Genomic DNA, 27,142 nt, shown 5'->3' with positions numbered 1-27,142 from the left:
TGTTAGCAAATTTATTATCAAAACTGGAACCGTTAGAAAATTTCTGCAAAGCAGTTTAGTAAAAGCAGCTTTTATATGAACTGGTCTAAGTGTGAAAAAAGTACCACGTATTACACTGATAATATTTAGGAAACTGCATTGCTACTCTGAAAATTTAACTGAGCTCTATACATGTTTACCTTCTTTGACCTTGGGGCCCTTGTGGTATACTTCCTTTGGGACTGTACATTCTTGGTAAGCAGTGATCATTTCTACTAAAATTAATTTATACAGCATTCAACACACATGCAAATACTTGATACCTTCCTTCTGCTAATGCCAACTTGATGGTAACTCAGTTCTCATAACGGAAAAAGAATGACAGTTAAAGAACTGTATTCAGAATAGTTCTCTGCTCACAGATGCTCAAAAAAGGAAAAAAAAAGAGCTTATTAACTGTGGCCCCACAAGTGTGACAATTATTAACTGTGGTCCTACAAGTGTGACAATTATAAAACAGTGAATTTTCTGAGATGATCAATCATCTCACCTATTGCCTACATGTCAGTCTGAAGCAGGTGGAGGACTGGTCCTCTGTGTAAGACACACTGAGAAGGAAGATTGTGTGGAAAAGGTATGGCTGGTAACTGTGTAACACTTCTCCAAAAAAAGAAAAGTGATTGGGTATTTTTATTTTTTAATAAATCTGGTAAAATTAGGCTAAAATTAATATCCACAAATTTTAAGAGGGAAAATAAAATAATCCCAATTAAAAATAAAAATAGAAAAAAGAATAAACATCCATATAAAGAAAATCTTAGAGTTCAACTTAAAAAAAAAGGATAACAGAAGAAACCCAAAAACATAATGTAGATTTTTAAGGACATTTCACAATATTGGAAGCACAATGAAGCCTTGCCTCACCAAAATCACATGGTAGTCCTCTGATGCTTTCTTTTTTTTAATTTAAGGTGACCTTTTAAAATTAGCATATTTTGTTAAGAAACATCACTCATGTCTATCATAGGAAAAATACTATTAAAGAGAAAAATTTGACCTCAGAAGAGAGCAAAGGTTAAACTGTCAATGAGTAAAGCTTTGATCTTCCCAGTAGGACCAAGTAAGTCACAGAAACATATGCTGGCTTTGCTGGAACATCTTTTAAATATAGATAAAATAGAGGTGTCTGGGTGGCTCAGTTGGTTGAGCATCTGACTTCAGCATAGGTCATGATCTCGTGGTCCTCGGATCAAGCCTATGGTGGCTCCATGCTCAGTGGGGGAGTCTGCTTCTCCTTCTCCATCTGACCCTTCTCCTGCTCATGCTCTCTCTCTCATAAAATAAAATCTTTAAAAAATATATATAGATAAAATAGTAGTTACCACAAACGCATCTGAGAAAGTAAAAATCAATGTGAACTAAAATAAATTCAGGCAATATAAGAAATCAACTTGATACCTTGAAAGACCAAATTCAGAGTGGCATGTTCCTCTAACAAAAGCCTATTTAAAATGAAAATTTGACTAAAATTAAAATTTAACAAATTTAACCTTATGTTAAATATACTAAAAAGTTTGCAATAAAACACAAGTTAAGAGTAAAAAGATTTTAGAGAAAATTCTTCAATTTAAGAACCTCTTTAAAAATGAAGTACTTTCTCAAAATGCAATTAGCACTGCATTTTAAAAAGTACGCGTGTACATAGAATAAGAAGAAAGAAACTCTACTGTACTAAGAGAGTCCACGAAGCAGGAAAAAAATCGGAAGAAAATCCATTCCTTTCATGACTGAATCAATAATTGTTCTGTTGACTCTGTAACTAAACAAAGGAGCCAAAGTACAGCACAAACCCATATGTATGATAAGACACTTTCCTCCCTTTCTCCAAATTTACTGAATTAAAAACAGATTCACTTATTTTTGGAAAAATATCCAATGCTTAATTGGGAACAAATGAGATGGCTATACAAGGATTTAAAAAACTCTAAAGAGCAAAACTCTAAAGAGCACTGGAAAAATCTATGAATAAGAGAATAGAGTAAAATTATTCATCAGTTTATATGATATCACGGATGTCAATGTACTATGTTAACAGAATGTCACACAACATACTCAAATTTTTTACTTTTCCTGAAAAAAGATGCAATCCTTTTGGAGAAGTGCTAGAGATGAAAGATTTAAGCCCTTCCCCAACTCTCACTCTTACTATGCTCAGAATTTAGCCTTCTTTTGCTTGTCCAAGTAAACTTTGGGAATATTAATGGCACAAGATTATGACATTTTTGTTTGTGACTCCAAAGTAACAACCAATCTTTATTTAAATGTCCTGCTCTACGCTGGGTACAATATATACAAACTGCAACAAATGAGCAGTTACAGCCAAGTCATCTACTCTACAATATATGAATGGTTATGCAAACTTCCTGAGTGCCTCTACTTAGATATTCTTTAACAGCCAGACCTATGTATGAAATACTCAGATTGCATATATGAGGTGGTAGAAAATGACATCTTCTAGAGCTTAGCTTGAAAGCCACTGTAAAAATGTACATGGAGACCTCCTACTCCAACCACTACCACTACCACCAAATGGGGCGGGAATGCTGTATCCTAACATTCTGTTTTAACCAGAGCTTTCAAGGTGTGAATCGAATAAAGCAAGAAGTTTAAGACACACTGCACTGATAGAACCTAACATGATGAAGAGCTTTGTTATCAACTGCACCCCAGTATTTTAAAAAGGACATTTAGTTTAAACTACCTATCATCTTAAAGTACCTCTAGGCAAAACTCTCCAGGAGACCATATTCTTTGAGCTGCTTAATAAAAGGCATCTTCACTGTTCCCTGGATACAGCTACATGGGGAATAAATAAAGTCTTAAGAGAATAAATCCTTGGGGCGCCTGGGTGACTCAGTTAATCATCTGCCTTTGGCTCAGGTCATGATCCCAGGGTCCTAGGATCGAGTCTTGCATTGGGGTGCCTGCATTGGGAAGTCTGCTTCTCCCTCTAATCCCCCTGCTTTGTTCTCTCTCTTTGTGGCAAATAAATAAAATCTTTAAAAAAAGAGAGAGAAAGAGAGAGAACTTTAGCTTTTTAAAATTGATAGCTTTTTTAAATTGAACAGTTTAAACTTCTGAGTGTTATCTTTTCTAAGCTGGTTTTCAAACTAGAAACACATACTGTAAGACTTTTCAAGTCTTTGCAAAATGATGGTTTTAAGGGAATCAATTTCCATAGTACTCTCTTTCTAAAACCTACCCATCTTAAAAAGCGCCTATGTTAACAACAGCCATTCTCTCACTGAACAAAGGAAACACATATTCTTAATTTATCCTAATTCTTACTGTAATACCCAGTCCTGAGATATAAAAATCCTTATGGCACTAAAGGGAAAGCTTCCTCCGTCCTTAAATGATTAATCAAGGCACCCTGTATCTACATGTATATGTATATATATGTATATATGTATATGTATATATATATACAGGTACACCTGTATATACATGGTATACCTTGCCATACATGTTTCAGTTAAAGATGAAACATGTTAGAAATGGGGTTGGTACTTCCTGGAATGTTCTTAATTCAGAAATACTGAAAAGTATACTGGTGGAAGTAATGATGAATTTATTTATTTATTTTAAATATTTTATTTATTTATTTATTCATGAAAGGCACAGATAGAGGGAGAGGCAGAGACACAGGCAGAGAGAGAAGCAGGCTCCACGCAGGGAGCTGGACGTGGGACTTGATCCCAGGTCTCCAGGATCACACCCTGGGCTGAAGGCAGCACTAAACCGCCAAGCCACCCAGGCTGCCCAGTAATGATGAATTAATTTAATAATTCTACATACACGCAGCTCAAAACTACTACTGTCAAATAACTGACTGCTTTCGAAAGAGTCCCATGAGAACAAAGCAAAAACAGTACAAAATACTGAACAGATAAGCAGCAAGACACTGAATAAAGATGGGGACTTCGGGTTCAATTTTAGGTTCTAGCACTTACCAGCTATGTTTCCCCGGGGTAAGTTACTAACCTCTGTGGTTTTCATTTACATCATCTGTTAATAGGGGTAATAACTACCTCAAATGGTTGTTGTAAGGATTAAATGAATTATTTCATAAATTATCATTTCACAAATTATTTCAAAGCTTAAAAGGCTGCCTGAAATATACTAAGTATTAAATTATTTCATAAATTATTATTTCACTAATTATTTCAAAGCTTAAAAGGCTGCCTGAAATATACTATTATATAATTATTAGCTATTATTATTATTGAATTTCAAAAACATAAAAACATATTGTTGTGTATATTTAATTAAAAACAATTTTTTTCAGCTATTCTTAATATTTGTCAATATAGGGGATAGAACTAGTCATTTAAAAAGGAACCTTCCACCGATCTGAGTGGTATTCTTAGCAACGTAAATTCTTTTAAAACAAACAGAATGTTTTCTAGGATGACCAATTTTTTTCAAGATACACTGAAAAAAACTATAGATAAAAATTCTACGTAATTTCTTTCAGAGTCAATATGAGATGTTCAATAAAGTATTTTACAATCTACTTTATCATAAAATATTTATGATGATTATAATCACTTCTCACCTCCTTATATTTTATACAATATTTAATTCTATTTCCTTTTAACAACAACAACAACAACAATATTTACTAAGAGAGGAACCCATTATCACTAAGTGGTATATGTTTTTCTTTTTTCAGTTAATTACACGGCAATATTTTAATCATGATGTCTGATGAAATTAACAGTTATTTCTGATTTTTATACTTTATTCCTTTTAAAATATTTTTAAAAAGTCAAATACCAGAATCTGATACACACAATGCATATATTTACCACTAGAATACAATGCTTCAAGATAATCCTCACTGCATAAATAGCATAATATTAGGTACATGTCACACCGCTTTATTTCAAATTTGGTAATGAAAAACAGCATATCGACTCATTGCATAGTTTTTATAACCTACTATAAAAAAGGATAAATTAATCATATTAGATTTTTGACATTTAAATTCGACTGCTTTTAGTAATTTGGCTTAGAAGACATACACTATAATTTATTTCTCATTGGAGCTTATGATACTCCTTTGAAACTAGGAACATATTTCCTTAGATTAAAAAAATGAAATTAGATTTTCTGACAAAGAATAACATTTGCCTCACTGGTTTGAAAATGAAGACTGCTTTTGCCAATTAGGTTATATGAGATACCATACATAAAATAAATGACCTACATCATAGTATGAAGTTTTTGATAAAAATACATTTAAAGGATATGATGAGATATTTATTATATTGGCAATAGTACAATGAAATTCATAATATTTTGAATAATTGCTGATTCAGTAAAACAAGTATTGGGTTTGCAGGCAGAAGATCTATACTGATCTTGGCACCCCATCTAGGGAGTTGGTGTTTTTGGGAAGATACCTAACCTCTTTAAACTTCAATTTCTTCTTCTATAAAAGGAAGATGAAATATGACATGCTTGCTTCACCTGATGATCAAGAGAGATAATAAAAGTTAAAGGTATTTTAAAATTGTAAACTGCTACATGAAAGTAATAGTGCTATTATCTATCTATAACCTGGAAAATAAAATCTAACAAACAACAATTAAAATTACTGACATGTAACTCAGAAGTTTAACCAATTTAAAAACTCCAAAGAGGGATGCCTGGATGGTTCAGTGGTTGGGCATCTACCTTTGGCTCAGGGTGTGATTCGGGGATCTGGGATCTGGAATCCGGTCCCACATGAGGTTCCTTGCAGGGAGCCTGCTCCTCCCTCCGCCTGTGTGTCTGCCTCTCTCTGTGTCTCTCATGAATAAATAAATAAAATCTTAAAAAAAAAAAAGCCTTCCAATATCATTCCTATCTACTTGAACAAAGTTTCTTACTAATTAAATGTGTGAAAATAAAAACTATGAATGAAATTTATCTAAAGTTTATCTTATTCTAGTAATGAGTCACATACAACTCTGGTATACAAAGCTATTGTGGGGATAGGGGAGAGTCATTCATCTCACTGAAAGATATTTCCAGTCAAAACGTACTTTCCATTTAAAAAATATACAAATTCATAATTTTTATATGTTGTTTTGGCCAACTATATGCTAATAATAATTGTATTGATGGTTTAATCCAGAAGAAAAAATGCTAATGCTCAGACACTCATGGTCATAGGCAATAAAGCAAAATGTAAAATTTTATTTTTTATAATATTACTATGGCAGAGAAGTATGATAGATTGATAAAAGAGTTTCTAGCTTAAGAATATATTGTTATATTCGGGGGAAAGAGTATGACACTAAGGAGAAAAAGGAAAAATGTAAACTTCCCAAATGTTAAAGAAGGGGCTCATCTGGGCCTTTTCCTTTTTTTTTTTTTTTTTTCATCTGGGCCTTTTCAAAAAAAGATGATGGTAGGTTTATTCTAGTGTATACAAAGAATAATGTAAGATTTTTATTTTAAAAGTCAATATATGCATTATGTCGAAAAATTACATACCTTCAACTATTTAAACTTCTGGTGAAAAACTTTAGATGTCAATCTAAAAAATGTTCAAGTAGTTGCAGAGTGTACTCAAAAACTTTTTTAGGTAGATATGTAAGCAAAAATTTGCAGCCTCCCATCTTAAAACCAGTATGAGAATGCTGGGTCCTTCTGAGAATAACTAATAAAGGGTGTCTTTGATGCTGGGAGAAAAATATTAATCTCTTTTAAGCATTAATATTTTAGTAGTCATATCAGAACCACAGCATAGCTTATGCAGCCCCCACACCACCCAACTACAATAGGCACCATTCACATAAACCACAACTTACACAACATACGTGGTAGCCCTACCTCACATAATTAGGTCGTATAACCCAAATCTATCCAAAGATAAAGAGGCCACTAAAATAAGCCAATCTCCTACTTAACGGAACAATAAAAGCTATAATTCAAATGTTCTAGTATTCTCTTTTCTGTTACTCATTCAAGGAGCTTCTCTTAAGTACATCAAAAATTTGTTAGCAGCCATCAAAACAATTCGGCCTCATTATATAGAAAGATAAAAAGGTTATTTCACTCTGCTACTTGGGTAGAGTAATTTATAATCTTGGGGAAATTACCTAATCTTTGTGAATCTCGCTTTTCTCATGTGTAAAACAGGGATAATATTATAAGGTTGTAATGGGGGTTAAGTGAGATAATATCTGGCACATTATAAATGCTCAATAAATGGTAGCTCCTCTTTTCAAATCTATCTTATTAGTAAGAACAAAAAGGAAACGTATTACAATTATTTTGTGGGAATGTGGTTTACAAAATGATTTACTTATAGTAAAATGGTAGGATGGTACTCAAAGTAAAATGGTAAAAAATAATGTAATAGGAAAAAAGATATTAGCAGGGGCAATGTGAAGGGTCAAAATGAGCATAATATTTAAGAAATGGAAGGTAGTCATCAATGTAGAGGAAAGATACCATTCATTCAGTTAAGGGCTCAACCTACCCTTAAGTTTTTTCTACTCATGATAAGCAAAACATTCCTACCAGTCCTTCATTTTAAACACAAATGCTTATAAAAAACTAGATTTTATTCCTAATATACCCACTGGCTTGTTGGGAATCAATGGACACTCCATGGTGCTGCAGTTGATTTTCCTATAAAGCCAAATAAGAAAATTTATAATGTATAATCTGATCAAATGATAGAAAGTCCTCTTGACCACATAGTCAACAGATAATAAGTAGTGAAAACAACTTAAGGTGCTTTTTCTGAATTTCAGAATGTAAGAGAGAAAGAGAATTCTTCATATTCAAGGTGAGAAGCTGTCACTATATAGTAAGTAGTACAGTTCCTTAGATAGTATTAATGGTTGTTCTGGAAATACAAACTATAGATTCCTAGTAACAGTTATCTCTCATGAAATGAAAAATACAGTATTTTAAATGGAAAGATCAATAGATTCGGAATTTTAGTCAGAAAGAAAACAAAATACTGCCAAAATAAAAGGCAAAGTAGGGAAAAAGGGTCAAAACAACGTATTTCAGTTACCTGTCACTTATTTAACACATGGAGAATATTAAACAAGCAAATGAATAAACTTCATTGTTTGTTCATGCTGCAAGGGTATGGCTTACAGTTTCATTTCACCCCTCTTATTCTCCAAATTGAGTCAAAAGTTACTTTCATTAATAATAATAAGTAGAGAAATCATCAAATAGGATATGGAGATTCATTAAATAAAAAAATCTTGGATACTTTATCCTAAAAGAAAATTATAATACCTTTTAAAATACAGGAAAACAAATGTTCCACAACAAAGGGATGGGTTGGTAAATTATAATACACTGACACAATGAAGTATTAGCCGTGAAAATGACTATAATGATTTTGTGGATATATGAAGAGTTGTATATAATTTAATAAATGTAAACAATATACAAAATGATATGTAAGCTATGATTGCAATTATGCAAAAAAAATCATAAACAGACTGGAAGTTAATATGTAAAAAGGAAATAGTGTTTGAATTGAGATTATAAATTACACTTCTTATTTTCTATAAGTTATGGTTATACAGTTTGACTTTTTAAAAATCAGCTATTTGAGGCGCATCTGGGTGGCTCAGTTAGAAGAGTGTGTGACTCTTGATCTGACGGTCATAAGTTCGAGCCCCATGTCGGATACAGAGATTATAAATAAATTAAAGTTTTTAAAAAATTAAAAAATCAAATCAAATCTGCTATTTGAATCAGTGTGTGTGTATATGTAGTGTGTATGTGCTCTCTCTCCACTTATATATAGTAAATCTTTCAAATACCTTTCTGTTGTAACAGCTCTGATGGCTGTGTAACTGAGGCTACCGGCTCAACTGGACGATTTGCAGCAGGAGGCACCCTTGTTGATGAGGCTCCTAAAACAGTGGATACGACTGGGCTGGACTTGAGAGGCTGAACATTTTGCATAACAGGACAAGATAAAGAATCTGAAACTGAAGACAAAAAAACTATTTCATTCACAGCAATCAACTTTACATCTATTAAAAGCCAACAAAATATGGTTTATTTGAAGTTCTTATAGAAATATCAGTAGTATTACATTTATCTAGTATTAAATAGAGAAAATAAGGAAGTCCAAAGAAATGATTTTCAGAAAAATTGAAAACTTACCAAATGTTTTAATAATCTTTAACAGCAACTTTCCTAAGACATGTCATAAGCCTCCTTACCTTTTTAAACAAAATGAACCCCAAACAATTTTTCTTTACTAATGATCACTACTATTAATTCATTATGGTACGAAACAATGGGACCTAAGATAAAATGAATAGAGGTTCTTTGCTTCTGCAGTAATATAGTTCATAAATTCCACAAATGGTTCTAGTATTAGCTCAGACCCACTTTTGTATTATAAACCGTCACATCTTATTTCCTGTACTAATCAGAGGCTGTATTTCAAATGTAACTAAGTAAGGACTCAATGGTAGTACCAGATTTGGATTTCTGGAATAAATAAAGTACATGTGACTCATAGTGGGCCTTTGTCATAACAAACTGTGGATCTAGACGGTAATCTTCAGCCAACCAAGAGGTCACTAAAAAACCCATGGCAACAGCCTAAGTGTCCACTGATGGGTGAATGGATAAAAACATGCACACATGAATATTATTTAATCATAAAAAAGGAAATCCTGCCACTTGCAACAAAACGGATGGACCTTGAGGATATGATGCTAAGTAAAATAAGTCAGAGAAAAACAAATAGTACACAGTGTCATTTATATGTAGAAAAAGCTGAACTTATAGAAACAGAGAGGAATATGGAATGGTAGTTTCCAGGGCCTGGCAGGGGGTGAAGGGAAAGGAAAATAGGACGATGTTGGTCAAAGGGCATAAACTGTAAATTTTTATTTTTTATTGATGTATACCCATTGGCATACAGTATTATATTAGTTCCAGTTGTAGAACATAGTGATTTCACAATTATCTACAGGATGAAATGCTCACTGCAATAAGTGTACTTACCATCTGTCACCATAAACTTTCAGTTTTAAGATGAATAAGTTCTGGGGATCTAATATACAGCATGGTGACTGTTGTTAACAGTACTGTTATAAACTTGAAATTGCTAAGACAGTAAATCTTAAGTGTTCTCACCACACACACAGAAAAGGTAACCATGTCATATGATGGATATATTAACTAACCCTACTGTGGGTAATCATTTTATAACACATATGTGTGTCATTTATCAATCCATCATCATATTGTACATCTGAAATTTACAGTGTAGTATGTCAATTATATCTCAAAGTTAGGGAGAAAAAAAACCTATGGCAAAAGACTTGTGAGCAATGAAGATATACTGAACACATGCATATATGTAGGTACATACATGTATGCATGTTTAAACACATATGATGTTTGTGCATATAGAGAGAGACAAACTTAGAAGATCTAAGACTAAAAAAAATACAGGAATGTGGTGACAGAACAAAACGTTATATGTTGGGGCACCTAGCTGGCTCAATTTAAAGAGCATGCAACTCTTGATCTCAGGGTCATGAGTTCAAGCCTCATATTGGGGATAGAGATTACTTAAAATAAATAAAAATTAAGAAAAAAATCCCAAACATGTTATATGTCCCACAGTATACAAATGATATAAATATGGGGGATGGGGGGAAGAAGGTGGAAGGTAGTTCTGAATCGCTATTCACCATTTTTAGGAAGGACAAACATCATTGTGGGGAACTGAAAACATGGTCACAATATTTTGCAACTCTTCTCATTAAGAAGTGGAGTCTACTTTTCCTCCCTCTGAATTAGGGCTAATCTTGTGGCTGGCTTTACTCAACAGAATGTGGCAGAAGTAATGGTATGCAGGTTCCAGAACTCAAATCTCAAGAAACCTTGTAGCTATGCCCTTCTGCTCTTGAAATGCTGTCTGTGACTATCATGTAAGGAAGTTAGTTAATAAACGTGGATGGAACTGGAGGGTATTATGCTGAGTGAAGTAAGTCAGTCGGAGAAGGACAATCATTATATGGTTTCACTCATACGGGGAATATAAGAAATTGTGAAAGGGATTATAGGAGAAAGGAGGGAAAATTAGTGGGGAAAAATTAGAGAGGGTGACAGAACACAAGAGACTCCTAGCTCTGGGAAACAAACAAGGGGTTGTGGAAAGGGAGGCGGGCGGGGGGATGGGGTGACTGGGTGACGGGCACTGAGTGGGAGCACTTGACGGGATGAGCACTGGGTATTATACTATATACTGGCAAATCAAACTTCAATAAAAAATATATATACATAAAAAAAAGTGTTGAAAAACCTAGGCACGCCAGTACACTATCTGCACCAACTGCTGGACATAGGAGTGAAGTTCTAGGATATTCCAACCCAGCCAAGTCTCCAGCTAAATGAAGACACATGGGTGAGTCCAGGAAAAACCAGCTGAGGAACTGTCCAACCAACCCACAGAACTATGAAAACTAATGTCATTTTTGTTTTAAACCACAATTAGATAACTGATATACTCACTAAAACTGCTAACGTAACAGAGTGGTAAGTACATTTAACAGGGCAAAGTGAAAACTAAGAAAGATATAATCATCTAAAATTGAGCGACAGAGGGCAGCCTGGGTGGCTCAGCGGTTTAGCGCCACCTTCTACCCAGGGCCTGATCCTGGAGCCTGGGATCGAGTCCCACGTCGGGCTCCCTGTGTGGAGCCTGCTTCCCCCTCTGCCTATATCTCTACCTGTCTCTCAATCTGTGTCTCTCATGAATAAATTTTAAAAATAAATAAATAAATAAAATAAAATAAGATTGAGCAATGGAGAAAAGGGAAGGGGGGTGGAAGACACAGTAAGTACGAGAGGTAAAGGCCAAACCTCCTATTAAAGATAACTTTCAGGGCAGCCCAGGTGGCTCAGTGGTTTAGTGCCATCTTGGGTCCAGGGCCTGATCCTGGAGACCCGGGACTGAGTCCCACATCAGGCTCCCTGCATGGAGCCTGCTTCTCCCTCTGCCTGTGTCTCTGCCTCTCTCTCTTCTCTGTGTCTCTCATGAATAAATAAATAAAATCTTAAAAAAAAAAATCAGAACTGTCCAACAACAAAAATATATATAAAAAAGATAACTTTCAAAACTATTTTAAAAAAATACTTTCTTAAAACCATCAAAGACCTAATGTGCTATTAATGAATTTTTCTGAGCTAAAATAAAATCTCTAAGAAACTGAAAACTCAGAGAAATAGCCAACACTCAAAGTTGCTTTCACTTTCTGCTACAGACCTGATCTGCAGTTTTCTGTGGCTTTGCAGGGTATGGGAACCAGAAGACACATGCCAGGACATACCGGATGGGGTACCTGGTAAGACATCCTGGACTTCCACTTTTAAGAGAGTGCTCTGTAGGGTTATAACTTCAGGGTAAGGATAAACCAGGAATCTGGTCCTTACAAACACCAGCGGCTTTGGTTCAGAACATTCATAGTCCAGTGAGTCTGGAGTCTGGACTTGAATTAGTGCAATAAGCTGGTAGTACCAGAGGCACTTGGCAGAAGGAAACAAAACACCTCAATCAAGAACAATTCCATCATCCTAGGCCTCCAACTATTCCCACAGTTACTTTTTCAAAATCAATTCCACACATAAAGGTAAAGATAAGTAGTTTAACAGGGCCCTTCTCTGTTCCAGAACATTAAAGCCACTCTCCAACCTGTTTATAATCCTTCAAAATGCTGCCAGTGCTTCAGGGTGAAGAAAAAAAACAACTTACCCTCAACACTTCCTAACACGGCTAACGAGGCCTGGAATGATTCTAAGTCCCTAGCCTTATCCTAGCCTGTTATCCTCTAGCTTCACTGGTCATCTTCCAGTCCCTTGAACTTGTCATGCTCTCTCCCAGTAAAGAGGAATACACTTACTCCCTGCTTTGATGTCACAAACTTTTTTAGTAAAATTGGTATAGATGAGAGTTTATGTGATACATATAGGCATATACACATACACATGTAAAACCATAATAAAATACCCATGAACTCAGCATCCAGTTGTGAAAATAAACACTTCCAAAACTGCTGACGCTGTCAGTGTACTACTCCTCACAGAAGTCCTCCCTCCTGGATTGCTTATTATTCCCTTGCTTTTGTTTTTAAATAGTTAGCCACACACACAAGTATTCCTAAACATTATTTTTGCTTGTTTTTTTTTTTAACTGAGTAATGATACCATTCTTCATGCATTCTTCCATGACTTCCTATGTTACTTCTGGGATTCCCTCATGTAAATGAGTATAGTAGCCCTGTATCACATTTTCACTTCTGTTCAGCAGTCCATTGCAAGGATATAATTGATCTATCCATTCCACTATAATGACTTTTGGGTTTCCACTTTTTGTTTTCACAAACAGTGCTGCTATAAATATTCATGAACACATCTCTGGTGCAGATATAGGTGTTTCCTCAGGGCAGAGCTTCTCAAAGTGTGTGCTATAGCTCAAATGGGTATGAGGTGTGCAGTAAGGGACTCAGAATCCCGTCTGTGGGCAGCCTGTGGGAAATAAGCTCTTTTTGGCCCAGAGAGAAGACTAGTCCTTTTGGCCCAGTATCCCAAACAAATGTCACCATTTCTTGTAAGTTCTGTACATCTAAACAGGACGTAGTGCTCTAGAGGCTTCCTATTCAAGTGTAGTCCCTAGGTTGCCAACATCTCTTACAAACACGATGAAAATGTAGAATCTTAGGCCTGGCTACACTATATTTGATGAATAAGAACGAGCATTTTTGCAAGTCTGGGTGACTCATGCACCAAATTTTAGAAGTGGAATGGCTATATTTTGGGGTATGGCCATCTTCAATTCCACTAATGCCAAATTCTTCTAAAATATTAAACCAATAAATCCTCCTATCACAACAAGTGTCTAAGAGTCTCCTGTTACTCCACATCCTTGACAATGGTATGGTCAGACTTTCAAATGTTTATCATTTTGTGACTAGGTATAAAAAGATATCCCATTCTAGTTTTAATTTTCTTTTCTTGATTATTCATGAAGTTGAGTATGTTTTCGTTTCATCTTGTTTTCTTCTTCGGTTGTTGGTCTTTTTCTTACTAATTTGTATGTGTTATTTGTATATTCTGGATAAATACTATAAGTATTTTTTTCAGGCACCCCCAGTGCCACCTTCAGCCCAGGGTGTGATCCTGGAGACTTGGGTTTGAGTCCCACATGGGGTTCCCTGCGCAGAGCCTGCTTCTCCCTTTGCCTGTCTCTCTCTCTGTCATGAATAAATAAATAAAATCTTTTAAAAAAAAAAAAAAAAGTATTTTTTTCTCCTAGTTCCCGGCTTATCTTTTTGTTTTCTTCATGTCTTTCAATGAAGAAAAGTTCTTAATTAGAAATTAGTCAAGTTGAGCATGTTTACTCCTTATAACTATAATTTATTGTATGTGCATTGTCCTTAAGAAACCCTTCACTACTCCAAGTTTCTAGAAGTAGTCTTTCATACTTTCTCTGAAAACTTTTTAAATTTTGCCTTTTAAATATTTATTTTGCCTGCAGTTTATTTTACACATGAAGAATTCTTAAGGTTGCAGCTCAACTATCAAATATCAGGGAAAGCTGAGAATTTTGCTTTTCCTCAGGCACATCAATACCCCAAGATGACAGATATTAACTTACCAGTAACTAGATCTTGATGTTATGTATACTGTGGATTTTTATTTAGGATTATATAGATATTTATTATTGTTTTTTTATACGTAGTTTTTGAAATGCTTTTTGTTTTATAAAATTGCCCAGAGTAAAAACACCATTAATCAGATAGTACTATTTCATAATATGCTATTAATATGTGATTTTCATTGAGGAAAAAAGTAAAATTAATTTTAATGAAAATAATTTTCTGGCAAAATTCTACATTTTTGCAAGATTTTTCTTGCTAATTTATAAAATTATATACTTTTCAAAGCAAAGGTATAGTAAAAAAAATTAATAAAATGATTTTAAATGAAATTTTAGTACTCATCTTGCTATCAAAGATGGGTATCTTTACATCCCAAAGTCACACATTCAACTAACTTCATCTCAAACTACAAAAAGACTTCTAAACTTTCAGAGATTTATCTGTAGTAATGGTCCTAATGAAATGACACTTTTTACACAGGAGCCAAAATTTTACCCTAAGTTAACAACAAGTAAACATAACACCCAAGACATACATACTTGAGACAGACATTTTTTTTTTTTAGATCTTTTATTTTTTAAAGATTTTAATTACTTACTTGACAGAGAGAGAAAAACTGAGAAAGACATGCACAAGCAGGGGGAGTGGCAGGCAAAGGGAGAAGGAGAAGCAGGATCCCCCTGAGCAGGGAACCAGATGCGGGACCCTGGGATCATAACCTGAGCCGAAGGCAGATGCTTAACCAACTGAGCCACCCAGGAGCCCTGGAATAGACCTTTTAATAATAATAATAATAATAATAATAATAATAATAACAATAATAAATTTGAAGTTCTAGTGCTGAATTATACTGACATGTTCTTATAAAAAAGCAAATGAAATAACCATTTAAAGTTCTCTTTTAGGGGCAGCCCCAGTGGCTCAGTGGTTTAGCGCCGCCTTGAGCCCAGGGCCTGATCCTGGAGACCCAGGATCGAGTCCCATGTCGGGCTCCCTGCATGGAGCCTGCGTCTCCCTCTGCCTCTCATGAATGAATGAATGAATAAATAAATAAATAAAATCTTAAAAAAAAAAAGTTATTTTTTAGGAACACCTGGGTGGCTCAGTGGTTTGGCGCCTGCCTTCGGCCCAGGGCGTGATCCTGGAGTCCCGGGATGGAGACTCACATCGGGTTCCCCTCGAGGAGCCTACTTCTCCCTCTGCTGAGTCTCTGCCTCTCTCTGTGTCTCTCATGAATAAATAAAATCTTAAAAGAAAAACTCCAATTGTTTTTGTCAATTCCTCGAGGGTTGACTTTCACACAAAACTATGTTTAATATCTAAGATTATTATTCTAATGTGACAATATTATTTAAGGGCATCCAAAGCAATTAAAAGTTGTCTTTCTAGAAAATTTAATTCAATATTCCCATGGCTGCCAAACTTTGTACCTAGGCACCCAAGTCACCCTTGCAAAAATTCACAGGATTCTAAGGGATGTTTTATTTTTTTAATGAATTCGGTTTATTACGTTCCAATATAGTACATTTATGTATTAAGATTAAGTGGGTTTTATTTAGTAAAAGTAACATAAGTTAACCAAAAAATTACAAATTTCAACAGTTTCATGTTATTTAGTGTATCATACAAAATAGTTCCTCAGTATTTAATGATTATCCTAGGTATGTATGTGGTGCTTATGATACCTGTAAGCACTTGCACGTGTAGAGAATTTCGGGATGGATACACAAAAAATTGCTAACTGTGATTATCTCTAGAAATCAGTGGCCAAAACTTCTAGTGCTGAAAATCTTTACTTTCAGTTTTTTCATTATAAAAAACTACCAAGGGTATTTAAAATTTCTAAGAGAAACACAGTGATATCTGCAAATACTTTATGAACTATTACTACTAAGTTCCTTGAGGCACCATGAAAAAAATATATTGATACACATCAACTCAACTGAGAAAATTTGGGAACTTCTATAATATTTAATTTCAAAGTATGTTTTAAAAGTAACCTCTTTATTTCCTTCGAAATGGTAAAAAAAAAAAGTGTCAAATTAACCTGAGATATATTAGTCAAACTCTAAACTATAATTAAAAATTAACAATCTAGAGGCAAAACCCACCCCCCTATTTAACATGAATTAATTTCTAAAATTATATTTGTTATGGCTTTCACAGTATAGCAAAAGGATTAAAAGAATGGAAATATATCCCATCTCTCTCTATAAAGGACTAATTACTAATTATTCAAATAGAAGGTAATTTTGTAATTATTTTTATTCTTTATTCAATATTTTTTTCAGGGATATCACTTCCTAATTAGGGATTCTGTTCATTAGCCAAGTGTCCCATATTTCCCTGATCCTACATCTCTGTATAATTGGTTCCATTCAGGGTCCCATCCCCATCTCAGAAATAAGAGGAATTATTTGTATTTCTTTTTTTTGTCACAAAGTCACAAAATCCTTAAGTCAGAGGGACCTTAGGATAAGCTGATCTGTAAAAAGACTGCTGCAGAAGAGAGAAAGAAAACAATTTCTAGGGAACAGAAAGCCCTGGTTCTGAGAATGGAAGGCTGGGAGTCAAAGAAAGACCTCAAGGACAAACTCGGGTTTCTTTTTTTTTTTTTTTTAAAGACTTTATTTATCTATTCATGAGAGACACAGAGAAAGGCAGAGACATAGGCAGAGAGAGAAGCAGGCTCCCCGGAATCACAACCTGAGCTGAAGGCAGACGCTCTACCACTGAGAGTCTTAGGTGCTCCTGTTTTTGTTTTGCTTTTTTAAAGATTTTATTTATTTGTTCACTAGAGACACAGGGAGGCAGAGGGAGAAGCAGGCTCCCTGCGTGGAGCCTGATGAGGGACTCGATCCCAGGATCATGACCTGAGCCAAAGGCAGCCACTCAACCACTGAGCCACCCAGGTGTCCCCAAACTTGGTTTCTAACATTAATGACCACAAGCAGGCAACCCAATTTGGATAGCTTTCCTCATTTGTAAAACAAAAAGAAACAGAATTTGAATTTTTACTAGGTATCATAAGATCAAGTCAGAAATAGAGATTCCCCAGACCATCCTGAAGATTCTATTCTAGCTCAGTAAGTAAGGTTGAAGATCACAATCTGTGCCAGTGATTTTGATGCACAGCCAGATTTGGGAATGGTGACAGATGTTTTAAGTTGATTTACCCAAAACCCAGTCAATGCCAACCCCTTCCTTTCTTGCCTGCCTCTATCATGAAGGCTACAAAGTTAGGTATTCATTTTCTAACCTTCCCTAAAATAAGGGTCTGTCTTTTAAAACAGCTTTGGCAAATGATATGGCAAGTCTGTCAGTACCACTACCCCATCTTCCTTCCTTTCCCTTCCTCCTGCTTCTAATTCTGACTTGATGTCTACAGGTACAGAAGTTATTCTGTTTCTATAAACCAACATGCAAAGGATGGTAGAGTAGCGAGGAAAAAGACACTGAAGACACTGGGATCCACTACATCTACCTAGACTTGTTATGTGAGAAAAATACCACCTTTTTTGTTCAAACTACTATTAGCTGTTTGCAGCCAAGTGTTTCTAAATAACAGCAGTGAAAGAATAGATGTTCTCAAATGTATGGTTCAGATATAATATTTCAAAGTTCTAATTTTAAACAATCTAACTGTTCAAGGAAGAATACTATTCTATGGCATCCTTGACTTTTATGGCTATTTGGACTCTGATAGACAATTCAAAGACATCGTTCAGAAAACTACAACAGCTTGACCAGTTCCCATTCTTTACCTACACTTTCATTCAATTCAAGCATATTTTGTTAAGTTCAAGCTCACAAGCTGAATTAAAATGAGTGTAAGAAAAAAAATAAAAAAATAAAATGAGTGTAAGATATAGAAACCCTACACTAAAATGACCCGATAACTTACAAACATAATTTTCAAACTAATAGATTTAACTACATCTTGCTTTAGGAAGGTCAGAAGGACTAATCACAAAAGTATTCTTCATGCATCTTTCTCCCACTTCCCCACCCTTCATCCTAATTTACCAATTTGGGAAGATAAAACATAAGCTTTAGTATGTATTCCTATGCATTATATACATATACAGTATCTTCTGTGAGCATTACTAATAGGTGCTCACTTAAGAGAAATCAGTGTGGTATTCTACAGTAAGGCTCTAGCTGAACAGTAACAAGTTTGAACAATATAAAACAATATAAAAAAGAAAGTAGTGGCTAACAAAGCATATACCCAAAGAGACCCTCCCATTTTGCCCCACACCTAACTCCTACTAAAGACAACTACTGCAGTGCCATAAAATACATCAATAAATATTGACTGAGATCCCGGTCATGACAAGGAACACAGCTCTGTGCAAGGTAGATGGTTAGGTGGCTAACTGAATAGGTGAAGGGAAACAGTTCAGGCAGATGTTGCAAAATACTGCAATAAATAAAGCAAAGAAACTACAAAGGTGAGCTAATTTTCAATTTGTCTATTAGGCAATACCATCTTAAACCTTCATGCAAATAAAAACCTGATTGGAAATGGCACTGATTTTTAGCCATGCTTTGGTGAACTCTTCATTCAACCTACCAGTATTTGTTGGGTTGCTGTTGGGTGTAGCCAGGGAGCCAGTGTGGTTTCGGGTGAGATTATCTTGGGCTGACGGAAGGCCTGAAGCTGACCACGAGAGAGTATTGCATCCTGAAAGACCCTGCTGCTGGTGGTATTGGTGTGACGGAGGAGGTGGGAGGGGTGCTGGATGACTGATGGCTGTACTGTGACCAGGAAAGGAATCCTCTCTGACAGGCCCAACAGTTGGAGCATTCTGTGAGGTAAACATTTGCTGCCCATATGGATCACCAGCAGGCAGAGAAGGATATGAAACACTGGGATATGCAGCATTAGAAACAGTTGACATAGCATAGTGACCACAAGTAGAGGGAAATCCCTGAGAAGCAACAGAAGAGTTGGCAGGATACATGGCTGGACTACTGTAGTGATTCACAAAAGGGGAGTACGGCTGGGAGGCACTCGTATGCAAATGGGATGTTGATGACGTGGCACCCTGGAAAGATCCCGGAGTGGATCCCACAATATGAGGGGCAGGAGGACCCCTGCCATACATCTGCTGTGCTCCTGGTTGTTGGTTTGCTGTATTAGGAGTCACCATATTTTGTGTCGGTACTGTATAGAGACCAGAGTAGTAATCACCACATTGGCTATCCAATGGCAAAGAGGTCATTTTCCCAGGTCCTTGAGGATAATGTCCTGAGGGAGCAATATAGTTTTGAGGATGCAATCCATACCCTGATGGAATCTGCATTTGATTTTGTGCTGGACCTGAAAAAGAAAAGCAAACATTTATAGGCATTTGCATAGAGAAAATTAATTTTTAAGCATAGCTCCCATCAAATGTTACCCTAATTAATTTACTTCTCCATAACCCCAAATTGTCAAAAAAGACATACACTGTTACAGACCCACTGTGGTAGCATTGCCTCCAAGATGGGCCCCAGTGATCCCTACCTCCTGGTATTCATACCTTGTGTGTAAATTTACAATCTCTCACAACATACCAAGACTGATTTGTGTGACCAATAGCATATCACAGAGGTAACGACATATCACTTTCAAGATTAGCCTAATCTTGGGTGCTGGCTCCCTGTCAGATCACTCAGTTTGAACAAAGTTGCCAAGCTATGAAGAACCCTATGGAAAAATCCATGAGGCAAAGAACTGAACTCTGGCCAACAGCCAAAGAGAAACTGGGGCCTGCCAACAATCACATCAGTGAGCTTGGAAGTACATCCTTCATACCCACAGAGTCTTAAGAAAACTAGAGCCCCAGTTGATAGCTTGACTACAATCTCATGACATCCAAAGTCAGAACCACCCAGCAAGGCTGCTCCTAAGTTCCTGTCCCTCAGAAACTATGAGATTAAATATCTGTCATATAAGTCGATAACTTTTGGGGTATTTTGTTAAACAGCAATAGATAACTACTATACCCAGCACAGATGAAGTGTAAACCTTTTTTATTAGCTTTTTAAAAAAATATAAAAGTAACAATATACCTACTGTAAAAACAAAAATTCAAACAGTGAAGAACATAAAGTAAAATGTACAATTCCCCCTTTCCCTAGTAGCTGATATCCTTCTTCCCACATGTAGCTATACTTAACGGTTTCCTGTGTATCCTTCATGACACAAATCAGCAACCTGCTTTTCTTTTACTTAATGTGCCTGAATATCCTTCTGTTAGCATATATAAATCGTCATCATTCTTCTAAAAATCTAAACAGCATTTCTTAGAAATGTAACATTTACTAAATTTCCGTTGATGAGAGGAGTGAATTTATATTTATGAGGTTAACCTCTGTGATGAATCTGTAGGATAAGTTCCTAGAAGTGAAACTTGAGAGTTCAAAGGGTTTGTGTTTTGAAATTGACAATTATTGCCAAATATCTCTTCAAAAAGTCTATCAATTTATACCTCCTATAAATAATGTTTAGGACTGCCTCATCTTTCCAACATTGAGTAGCATTTCAGTCTTTGCCAATCTGATAGGGGAGAAAAATTCCAGGTACTTACTTAACTTTAAGTAATGCTAAGAATCTTCCCAAATATTTCTTAGCTACTAATGTGTCTTTCTTTATTATTTGCTCTTTTTCCACAGAGTTGTGCTTTCCATAATGATTTATAAATGTTCTTGTGTACTAAGAAATTTAACCTTATGTTATTATTATGTACTACATATATTTTTGCTTGGGTTACTGTTTTCTGACTTTGTTCTTTTTTATACAGTAAAATCTTTCTTTCATGCTTGGTAAATGTTTGTTTTCTGTTTCGTTTTAAAGATTTTATTTATTTATGAGAGACACACAGAGAAAGGCAGAGACAGACAGAGGGAGAAGCAGGCTCCCTGTGGGAAGCCTGATGCAGGACTTGATCCCTGGACCCCAAGATCACAACCTGAGCCAGAGGCAGAGGCTCAACCACTGAGCCACCCAAGTTGCACCAATAAATTTTTAAATCATACTTAATAGAGCCTTCCCCATTCTAATATTACATAAATATACACTCATGTTTTCCTCTAATGCTTTCATTCCTTTCATTGACATATATCCGTATCTTTGAACACTATAGAATATATTTTTATCAATATCATTCATATTAACATTAATCTTAGAATTATATTTATTATAAATATTAAACATATTACATTATGTGCCACTCGCTGTCCCTTGAAGTAAATGATATCATTATATTCACTCTACAAATCAGGCAAATGAGGCACAGAAGTCCTTTTAATACAGTCACATATTTAGGACATACCAGGACTAAGATAAATTAAGTAGTCTGGCTCAAATCCATGCTTTTAAACAATCCGTTACCCCATACTATACTAAAGTCTGGCTGGCTTTCCTTAGCCCAGCAAATGATCAATAGTTCCCAAACAATGGAATTCCAGTCTTGGGTCCAATGAAGAGTAAATTTTTTCCTAGAATCTAATTTTCCTATGTTGTGGAAGGAATTCATTATCTGTGCCATACTTCAAATGAAAGTGTAATAAAAAAAAATATTCACAAGCTATTTCAAGTTCTCTGGCACAAAGGAAGTGCCACTGTATTCCTTGCTATAATAATGTATACAAATATAAAACATAAAAATTTTTTAAAAATTAAAAAAATAAAACATAAAAATATAAAAACATTCTTTATAAAAGATATATGAATAGGGCTTATCTTTCCTTTTTTTTTTTTTTTTTAAGATTTTATTTCATTAGAGAGACAGAGGCAGAGAGAGAGAAGCAGGCTCCAAGCAGGGAGCCCCACGTGGGACTGGATCCCGGGTCTCCAGGATCACACCTTGGGCTAAAGGCAGGTGCTTAACCCCTGAGCCACCCAGGCGGCCTGGGCTTATCTTTCCTTATTCTGGTTCAATTTCTACTCAATAATGTAGTGGGATCTTAATTTTGGTCACATAAATACGTATTCTATGGCAGAAAAAAGCTAACTTATGTAATCAAACTGTAAGGAAAAAATGACATCCATACTATTTTAATTCCAAGAAATATACAAAGAACCCAAACTAACACCATTTTACTGGGTGCATACTTTTCTTTTCTTATAGGATATTTTACATGGTCAGAGAAAGAATTTATTTACTTAAAAGGAAAAGAGTCTGATAGGAAACTTTCATTAACATGCCAAAAAAATGTGAAATATTCTCCTTCCCTTAAATACACAAAGATGGTTTGCTACTTTTTTTTTTTTTTTTTAAGATTTTATTTATTTATTCATGAGAGACAGAGAGAGAAAGAGGCAGAGACATAGGCAGAGGCAGAAGCATGCTCCCGGTGGGCAGCCTGATGTAGGACTCAGTCCCAGGACCCCTGGGATCATGACCTGAGCTGAAGGCAGCCGCCCAACCACTGAGCCACCCACCTGCCCCGGTTTGCTACTTTTGACTTCAGTCTCTGAAAACTCTACGCTAGTAAGACTCTATCAGTCAAGGGAAGAGCCAGGTCAGAATTAGAGAAATCTATTTAAATATCTATCCACTTAATAAATGTGGTTCATTCATCCATGCTACATGATCTAAAAACAGGGAAATAATCATCAGTACGTCCAAGCTACTCAAAATGTCATTCTTCTAAAACTAACAGGAATATTTTACCTAGATGCTAAAATTTATCAGACGTGAACTACCTACCAGAGGAAACCTTTTTACTTCTCAGTCCATCAAAGAAAGTACTTACTTTGGGGGAATGTGAATTATGTGTTGATACTCACTATTTTTAATTCTATATCAAGATCTAAATGTTTGAAAAGCATGTGAAAATAATTTGGTCAAATGATAAATGAATCAAGACTCCTTTGGAAGTAAAATATTTCCTTTCAAATATTTTAAATCAATTTTCAAAAGCCTCTACTTAAAAAAAAAAACATAAGGATCAGCTTAAATGAAAAGAAAATGGTATCTAGGACAAATAAAATATTTTTAAAAATTTTGTCTTATTGTGATCTAATAGGAAACACATTTTCTTCAACTTTAAAATTTAGAGTACAATACCAACACTAACATTAAAGTTTTATTTTTTATGTATATATTAAAAACAGCCTGGCAAATACTACAAATACACAGGTTACATATACCTATGCTCTTTTATCTTCAACACAATCTATAGAGTAAATTATGGACATTTCATTAGTATTAGCAGTTTCATTTGCCCGTATTTCCTATAATTTCCTCAGCAATTGTGGCAGTTTTAAAACATGGTCCCCAAATTCTTTGATACTGTGCTGATAAAAGGGTGAAATCTGTCTACTTCCCTTGAATTTGAGAAGGCTTATAACAGCTTCCACAAATAAAGAATGGCAGAAGCGAAGCTTTGTGATTCCCCTGCTTAATCAGAGACAATTCAATTTCTATGTTGTTTGATGGAATATCTGCATGTGGATGGATCCCTGAACATAGCTAGCTATGTAGGAAGGCCAGTTATTTCACAGCTGCCAAGGTCTGGAAAAGTCAAACCTCATGAAGAGGTCACCTTTAGGCATCCAGATTTGAAGTCTGAGTCATTCTAGCCCAAGTACCAGACATATGAATAAATGAACCTTCCAGATCATTCCAAACTTCGGCCATCAAAATACCTTGGAGTCTTCCAAGCTGAGATCCTAGACATCACAGCACAAAGCTATCTTGGCCTTGTCCTGTACAAATTCCTCATCAACAGAATCTGTGAGCTTAATAAAATAGCTGTTTTCAACCATTAAGTTTTGGAATAATTTGTTATGTAGCAATAGCAACTAAAAATAGCAACTAATTACTATTTTTAAAAGTTCAGAATCCAGATTCTAGAACTGAAAAAAATCCATCTTTACTTAACATAAAAATGCATTATATTCTTAAAAGTCCAGACATCTCAGTTTCAATAATTCTTACAAAAGAAAACATTGTCTTCAGATAAGTTAAACATAATATGTGTATATATGTACAGAATGCACTAAGTTGTTCTGTTCTGTTAGAAAAATAGTTCCTTCCTAGAATATATTATTTGAGAGCTGTAAGGTGTAAGATAAAAAAAAAAAAAAAAAAAAAAAAAAAAAAAAAAAAAAAAACTGAATCAGGTACACCAGTTAAGAATGAAAGAACAAAACAACTAAGGGTTGAGAACTGGGTCTATCACGAGTGGTAAAAACACCTGGAATCATTTACATGCGCTACAGACCTGTACTATCCAAATGGCAGTCCCTAGTGACACATGGCTACTACATACTAGAATATAGCTAATTTGATTTGAGAAGTGCTTTAAGATACATTGGATTTTAAAGAAATAGTATAAAAAATAAGATATTTTAGTAATTTTTAATATTGAACACATGTTAAAATGAGAACTTTTTATATATTGTGATAATTGGATAAAATGAAATTGACTTTACTTCTTTTTGCTATTTAAAATTACATATGCAAAAAAAAAAAAAAAAAAAAAAAAAAAAAAAATTACATATGCAGCTTGCATTCAATTCCTGTTGAATACAATTATAATACAGAAAAATACAAAGAGAAAGGAGAATATCAGTATGTATGGAAGGCTTTCAACCTAGGCCTAAACATTTAAGTTGGACATTAGAAACATTAATTATAAAAGTATTTTGAGGTACTACCACATTTCATTAATGCTATCGATTTCTTAAAAAAAAAAAAGAAAGAAAGAAAAATAACTGGCTTTCTGGGATAGTTTAGATGCACATCTTTCTTTGGATTCAAATGGTTCTGCAGCATATAAGAAAAGACTGCTGGGGGCAGCTCCGGTGGCGCAGCAGTTTAGTGCCGCCTGCAGCCCCGGGTGTGATCCTGGAGACCAGAGAGGAGTCCCAGGTAAGGCTCCCTGCATGGAGCCTGCTTTTCTCTCTGCCTCTCTCTCTCTGAATAAATAAATTTTTTAAAAAATCTTAAAAAAAAAAAAGGAAAGACTGCTGGTATTTTGATGCTTCTAAAGTAGAGAGAGACAAAGGCTATGGAGGAAAGAAGAAACTAGTTACAGACATGGATGGTCAAATTTTTGAAAAATAACTCTAAGTATTTTTCTTATTACAGATGTTATATATAATCATTGCAAAAAGAGGTACAGGAAATTATCAGATAAAAATCATCCATACTCATATTACCTGAGATAACTATCAATATTCCGATGCATAGATACCCAATAATTTCTTTTTGGTTTTACCTAATTTAAACAAAAGTAGAATTATAATGTACATTATTAAATGATCTGTTTATGAAAAAAAAAAAAAAAGATCTGTTTATGTAGCCTGACTTGAATATCTTTCCATCATATAAAACTATATTTACAGAATGACAGGATTAAAAAAAAAGAAAGAAAAAAGAAAAGCCTAGAACTAATAATTGAATTTATCAGTCACAAGATACAAGGTCAATATGTAAGAGTCAAATGCACTTTTCAAACTCAATAATGAACATACAGGATTTAAATTTTTTTTTTTAGAACAATACTATTTATAACATCACAAAAAAGTACTTAAAATGCTAAAAACTACACAACACTGATGAAAGAAATGAAGGATTTCGTTAAATAAATGGAATGATATATTTGTGGACTAAAAGACTTGGTATGAAGATACAAACTATCTCAGTTTCAATCTTTAAATTGTAATGCAATCCCAATACAAATACCAATAGCAAATACCAAATACCAATATTCATATTTATAGGTATCAACAAGCTGATTCTAAAATTTCTATGGAAAGGCAAAATCTCAAAAACAAAAACTCTGAAAAAGAACAGTTGGGTCTTATACTACGCAATTTCTTTCTCCCCCCCTAAGATTTTATTTATTTATGAGAGACACAGAGAGAGGCAGAGAGGCAGAGGGAGAAACAGGCTCCCCACAAGGAACCCCATGTGGGACTTGATCCCCAGACCTGGATCACGCCCTTAGCTGAAGGCAGATGCTCAACTGCTGAGCCACCCAGGTGTCCCTATACTACCCAATTTCAAGGCCTGCTTTATCTGCTACAATAATCAAGAAAGTGTGGCACCAGTGAAAGGACAGACACAAAGAACATAATAAAAAGTCTAGAAATAGAGCCACAAAAATACAGCCAACTGATTTTTGACAAAGATGTCAGCCAATTCAATGAAGGAAAGAATCTTTTCAACAAATGCTGCTGCCACAGTCCATATTCAAAAAATGAACCTCAACACATGTCTCAGGTCTTTTTTTTTTAAAGCTTTTATTTATTTATTCATGAGAGACACACAAAGAGAGGCAGAGACACAGGCAGAAGGAGAAGCAGGCTCCACGCTGGGAGCCCGACGTGGGACTTGATCCCTGGTCTCCAGGATCACACCCTGGGCTGAAGGCAGCGCTAAACCGCTGAGCCACCCTGGCTGCCCATGTCTCAGGTCTTAAGCAAAAGTTAAGTCAAA

At 35.1% G+C, this 27,142-nt stretch overlaps 1 protein-coding gene and 1 long non-coding RNA gene across 4 annotated transcripts in view; one reads left to right on the top strand and one right to left on the bottom strand.

The window, feature by feature from the left end:
- The window catches only part of SEC24B (SEC24 homolog B, COPII component), a 94,544-nt gene that overhangs the window by 53,052 nt on the left and 14,350 nt on the right, over window positions 1-27,142 (bottom strand). For both annotated transcript variants that reach the window (XM_077882266.1, XM_077882267.1), the window contains exons 2-3: window positions 19,276-20,025; window positions 8,832-9,002 (exon numbers count right to left, since the gene is read on the bottom strand). In XM_077882266.1, the coding sequence (XP_077738392.1) occupies window positions 8,832-9,002; window positions 19,276-20,025 (921 nt within the window). The remainder of the gene's footprint in view (window positions 1-8,831; window positions 9,003-19,275; window positions 20,026-27,142) is intronic.
- LOC144303864 (uncharacterized) lies at window positions 14-9,070 on the top strand. 2 transcript variants are annotated; one of them, XR_013370864.1, is made up of 3 exons: window positions 14-613; window positions 7,794-7,849; window positions 8,848-9,070. It is a non-coding gene; the product is annotated as an uncharacterized LOC144303864 (long non-coding RNA). The 2 variants fall into 2 exon arrangements; XR_013370862.1 differs by having other exon boundaries at window positions 338-613; window positions 7,794-7,828.

Source organism: Canis aureus, chromosome 33 (assembly GCF_053574225.1).
Source record: "Canis aureus isolate CA01 chromosome 33, VMU_Caureus_v.1.0, whole genome shotgun sequence".
NCBI lineage: Eukaryota > Metazoa > Chordata > Mammalia > Carnivora > Canidae > Canis > Canis aureus.
The sequence above is the reverse complement of the archived record's forward strand: the minus strand, read 5'-3'. Positions and strand labels throughout refer to the sequence as shown.